The sequence below is a fragment of the Tursiops truncatus genome, chromosome 2 (genome assembly GCF_011762595.2).
Source record: "Tursiops truncatus isolate mTurTru1 chromosome 2, mTurTru1.mat.Y, whole genome shotgun sequence".
NCBI classification, from domain to species: domain Eukaryota; kingdom Metazoa; phylum Chordata; class Mammalia; order Artiodactyla; family Delphinidae; genus Tursiops; species Tursiops truncatus.
In genome coordinates this window covers 104,442,250-104,447,584 of record NC_047035.1, presented here as the reverse complement: position 1 = coordinate 104,447,584, position 5,335 = coordinate 104,442,250, and the positions used below count along the sequence as shown (strand labels likewise).

Below are 5,335 nucleotides of genomic sequence, written 5' to 3'. Positions count from 1 at the left end.
TCCTGGGGGCATAGGTATTGGTATGTGTCAATTTGTGACCTCACTCAGGGTCCTTTACTTAGCTAAGTGAACTTCTTTTCCATCTTCACCGTGTCAGGCTCTAGCTGACAATAAATTCCCCGAGTCTTTATTATGTAAGTCACCTCAAGTCCTGTTTTGGAACAAGGTATGGTATAAATAAAGAGAATCAATACACTTCCTGAGAGGACAAAGATTCTGTCTACAAACAGTACAGCACTACTATGCATAACCAGTAATTTCCTGCTTATGACAATTGCATGCTTTAATCATTTAGGTGCTGGTATAATCAATAAGGTGTACAGTTTCAATTCAAGGCCTTGCACCAAGGGTCTCTTTTTCTTTTATCTAACCACTTAGAGAGGAGATGGAGTCAGGAGAAATAGCTTTGAGGCAGGCACTGTGGGGAAGTGTTTATAAGCACACAGAATAATGAGCCAGATGGATATGGGTTTGAGTCCCAGCTCTGGTCTCTCTGGATGGGAGACTTTGGACAAGTTGTTTATTCTCTGAGCTTCACTTTCTACATCTCTACCTTCTTTAGGGAGTTGTTTAGAGATTAAATAAGACCCCAGTATATAGTGAGGGATCACTAAACGTTATTAATGGTGTAGTTTCTTTAAAATAACAGTTTCAGAGCTTGAATACAAACGAGATGATAGTGAACCTTTTGTGGTCATAAGGCACAAAATAATGAAACAACTGGTATGTTCAGAGTTTCCACTGAGGGGGTTGTTTTTCACTTTTTCCTATTGTGATTTAAGAATCAGGAGGGACACCAGGCCTCTGACGGCGGTTACAGCCTGCAGCTATGGGTTTAGATGAATGAATGACTGGAGTGTATCCCTGCGTAAGTAAGTTAAGTTCCCTGTATCTTATTTCTCTTCTGTAGAATATTGATCCATGGAAAACTAATAGTTTTGGAAAACCCTCTGCATAGAGATTGCATTTATAGCCATGCTTATGGTCTTCTGTGAACATGGATGTGGTGGTAGCACAGTTTCTCAAATCCCATGTCCTGCTTCCAGTGGATTTACTCACTGCTGAAATGTTTGTGTGTTCATGTCACGAAGGCCCTTTTCACTGAGGTCTCGTTGGAAGCGGGCTGGCACATAAGCAGGCTATAATGCTAGTTGCTCTGCTTCAGAGAAGACCATTGGCTCACGGATTTGCAGACCGGCCTGCAGAAGCAATAGGAAAGGATCCAGTCCGAGATCCCCTGGGGACTCCTCCGCTTGCAGGTGTGGCTGCAGCGGGTCTGGTTGCTGCTCTCCGGCTGCGTAGGGATTCATGCTTGCCGTATCAGAAAGCACACAACAGAGGGCAGCAGTGATCAACTTAAAAAGAAAGTATTACTTATCCATGGAAAACACTCACTCTCCTTACCTTTAAATATTTGGAAATGATGGTACTTATTCCAAAGCAGAGATAATGGAAAATACTTAGCACACTGAGTTGCTTTAAGAATTAACATTCTGGGTGTCAAGTGCAATACAAACCATGAACACGTGCCCTGACACACAGTGAACTCAGTGAATGATATTGAACTGAGTGGATGGTTGGAGGGAGGAAGGCAGGAAAGAGAGAAGGAAGAAATTAGCAAAAAGCTAGGACTTACAATACATGGGCTGTGACTCATAATTTGAACGACCTTAGACAAGTCTCTTAACCTGAGCCTCAGTTTCTTATATCGTAAACAGAAGCAATGTCCACTGCACTGGTTTGTTGTGAGAAAGACATTGAATAAAGCAGTTAGACAGATATGTGGTTAAAAGCACATGACAGTCATAAGACCTGGATTGTAGATCAGGCTGAATTCAACACGGTATAATTCATCAAATATTTACTGAGCAATTATTATTTGCCTGGCACTGCATCTCCAGATGCTGAAACTGGAGGAGTTGAATAAGACAACCAGGCTTGTCCCTTAGGTCTGCTTTGGGATGGAGGCAGACCCAGGTTCTGGATCACAGCACTTCTATTTATTTTACATGTATTCATAGTAGGTCCACCAGACTCCTCTCCGGTTGCATTACTGCAGTCCTTGCCCTCAAGAAACTCACAGTCTAGTAGGGGAGACAAACCTGTAAACCAAAAATTCCAAAGCAGCCTGCTAAATGCAGCAATGTGGTCCATAGAATGTGCATGAAGCGGCTGAGAACTGTAGTGGGGGAGTTGAGTAAATGTTCTGAAGGGGATGATGTCTGGCTGAACTAAAAAAAAGGAGTTCCTATAGAGAAAAAAAGCAGAGGAGGGCATTTCAGATAGCAGGAAGCATCACATACAAAGCCAAATAGACAGGAAATTGCTAGTTCCAGTTTCTGCCATTTACTAGCTCCACTGAACTTTTATGGAATTTCCTCAAGTCCCACTGGACTTCAGTATTCTCATCTTGGAAAATGAAGGTTGGGGGCGGGGTGGGGAGAGAGGCCATCTGGGTTTTCTGTGAAGTGCTTTCTAGCTGGATACCTCCATGCTGGAGCAGAGAGAAAGGGGTAGCTTTGGAAATACCAAGTGTCATTTTTAGGGCGTGAGCCGGAAACCCCACCTTTTGTGACCATCAAGATGATAGGCAGAGCCTGTAGTCATTCAGAAATTTTTGCATACATTAATTCACCCACTCCACCAATATATATGGCACTGACTGAGCCAGGCCCTATACTACTAAGAAGGCCACTGTCTAACGGAGGGGGACAGACGCATAAATAAGTACACGAGTACCATGGGAACTATATGTGTCTACACACTGCAGGTTCGTGGGGGCAGTAAAACGGAAGATGCTAGTACGTGTAGGTCACCTCCGGGGGGCCGGGGGGGGCAGGATTTAGCTCCCAGCAAAAGGGAAATTCTTGTTTCCGTATCCAGCTGCACCTTCTCCAAGAAACCTCCAACATTTTCAGCCGCCGATTCTCCCTTGGCAGGCCGACTAGGCAGCCTTCCTCCACCGGCAACCTTTCACTGGCGGTTCCCTGCACGCACAGCGGATGTAGGTCCCAGGGCTGAGCAGAGGGTGCCGGCTCTCGCCACAGCTTCGCTCCCAGGAGAGCCCCCGCGACAGGGCCTGGTGCTGGCGAGAAGGGGCGGCCGGGAGGGCGGGCCGTCCAGCGACTCCAAGGGTTGGGCTCCGGGCCAGCTGGGCGGGGCTCAGCCTCCGATATAAGTGAGGAGCGCCCACCTCGCGGCCACAGTGCTGAAGCTGGCGCGCCTGCCTGGACCGCAAGGGGACGGGCACTGAACTTGCAACTCAGGAACCAGAGGGACTGAAGAAGAGGCAAAGGTCTGATTTCTACTTCTTCGTTTATTTAGTAACAATGAATGGAAGGCGGGTGGCTTTGTGGGCGCGCGAGAGCTCGGCCCGGACTGGCAGGAGCATTGGCACTCCCAGAGGGCTCCGGGGAGGGGTCCAGGCACTGCCGAGAGGCCCCGGGCGTCCAAACTTAGTAGCTTCTCTCCCTCGCAGGAGCGTTTCTTCCCCCCACTCCCAGGCCCAGCCTCGGAGGATGCGGCTCCTCGGGAAACTCCGCGCCTCGGCCGCGGGCCGCGCGGCTCTGGAGCCTGCCTTCTCCAACGTGCTCACCCCGGACCGCATCCCCGAGTTCTGCATCCCACCGCGGCTGCCCGCGCCCTGCGCGCCAGTGTCCTCGCCCCAGGCCGCCGCCCTGCCCCGGCGGTGCGCTGCAGAGCCGGACCTTTGGTTTCGAGGAGCCTACGACGGCGCGGGCCGCACAGACTGGGACCCACGCTCGCAGGCCGCGCTCTCGCTGCCGCACCTGCCCCGTGCGCGCACCGCCTACGGCTTCTGCGCGCTACTCGAGAGCCCGCACACCCGCCGCAAGGAGTCGCTCTTCCTTGGGGGCTCGGGCACCGCCCCGCTCCTGCCCGCGCCCCGCCCCCGGGCCCGCACCTTCGGCGGCGGCGGCGGCGGCGGCGGCGACCCCCTCGCGCCCCCGGGAAGAGTCCCTGCTGCGCCTCCCGTGGCCCCCGCCCGCCCCCTCCCGCCGGTTGCGCTCGCCCCGCGGCCCCACGGCCGCCGCCTCCTGCGCGCTCCCGAGGGGCTGCTGCGCCGCGCACTGCGGGCCGGGAGGAGCCGAGGCCTGGCCCGCGCCCGCTCAGTCTCCAGCGGGGACGGGGATGACGACGACGACGACGGGCGCCGCTCCGGCTCCTGGTCCCCGGCCCGGGCCCCCGCCACGTCCCCTCCGCGGCCCCCCGACCCTCGGCCCGAGCGCCTGGAGGCTGAGGGCACCGTGACTCTGGACCGCGCCGGCGGCGCCCTGCGCCTGGCCGTCGAGTACAGTCGGGACAGCGGGCGCCTCCGCGTCCGGCTGCTCCGCGCCGAGGACCCGGCCGGAGGGGCCGCCGAGCCCCGCGTCCCCGTCGGCTGCCGCGTCAGCTTCGTTCTGCAGCCGCCGGGCCAGACGCGCCGGCCGCGGGGCGCCGTGGTCCGGCTGAGCCGCCGGGCGGTCTTGGAGCAGGACTTGTGCTTGGACGGGCTCTCGGAGGACGAGGTGCGTCGCCTGGCCGTCCGCGTCAAGGCCGAGAACCGGGGCCGCGGGCTGGAGCGGGGCCGCCTGCTGGGCCAGGGCGAGCTGCTGCTGGGCCCCCTCCTGCTCCTGTGAGGGCGCGCCCTGCCCCTGGGGCCTCTCGGACACCGCCAGCCGCTTTGTACCAAATAAATGTTATTTATTCATTTTTCTAATCATGTTCTCGCTTTGTTGCCGTTTTAGTTCTTAGGAATCTGCTTTTGTCATCGTTTATTGGTAGGGAAGGATAAAATAATGACCCCTTCCTCTATTCAAAACAATCCTTTTTTCCAGAACATTTTTTACATAAAAAGGTTGTCTTGTATCTGAAAGAAGAAAGAAGTACACCCCATCTGCGTTGTTTTCCCATTCCTGATTTATATCAATGCCAAACGGCTTATGGGTTTTAAAAAATGTCATTCCTTCAGGATCATGCCCAACGCTAAGATGCGTATAGACGGCTTTCCATATTTGATGTGGTGTGGATTCATATCCTCATTTGTGCACACGCACATCAGGGTGGGAACCTTCCTGTAACACGGATACCTTGATGGGAAAAGAATTCCTTTTCCATGAAGAAAGAACAAAATTCTTTTGAAAGTGAAGTCTTCAGAAATTGCGGAGGAAAAAGAAAACAAAGGAAGTGAAGGATCTTCCAATGGATTGTACGTGGGGAGTATATTCCTGGCCTATCCCTCTACCTTCTCCAGAAGGAGCCCTGGGAAATCTTGCTATTTCAGAAAGGAAATCATTCCTATCTCTGTAAACAAGGTGATACTTTTTGTGGCTTTATT

General features: G+C 53.2%; 1 protein-coding gene across 1 annotated transcript; it reads left to right on the top strand.

Moving 5' to 3' along the window:
* Nucleotides 1-2,976: 2,976 nt before the first annotated feature.
* Nucleotides 2,977-4,717, top strand: C2CD4B (C2 calcium dependent domain containing 4B). The gene is made up of 2 exons (XM_073801105.1): nt 2,977-3,295; nt 3,479-4,717. The coding sequence occupies exon 2, from the start codon at nt 3,519-3,521 to the stop codon at nt 4,635-4,637; it is 1,119 nt and encodes a 372-aa protein (XP_073657206.1). The 5' UTR covers nt 2,977-3,295; nt 3,479-3,518; the 3' UTR covers nt 4,638-4,717.
* Nucleotides 4,718-5,335: the final 618 nt, after the last annotated feature.

Bases quoted from the DNA above. Each gene is read 5' to 3' on its own strand.
- C2CD4B (XM_073801105.1), top strand. From the start codon at position 3,519: ATGCGGCTCCTCGGGAAACTCCGCGCCTCGGCCGCGGGCCGCGCGGCT.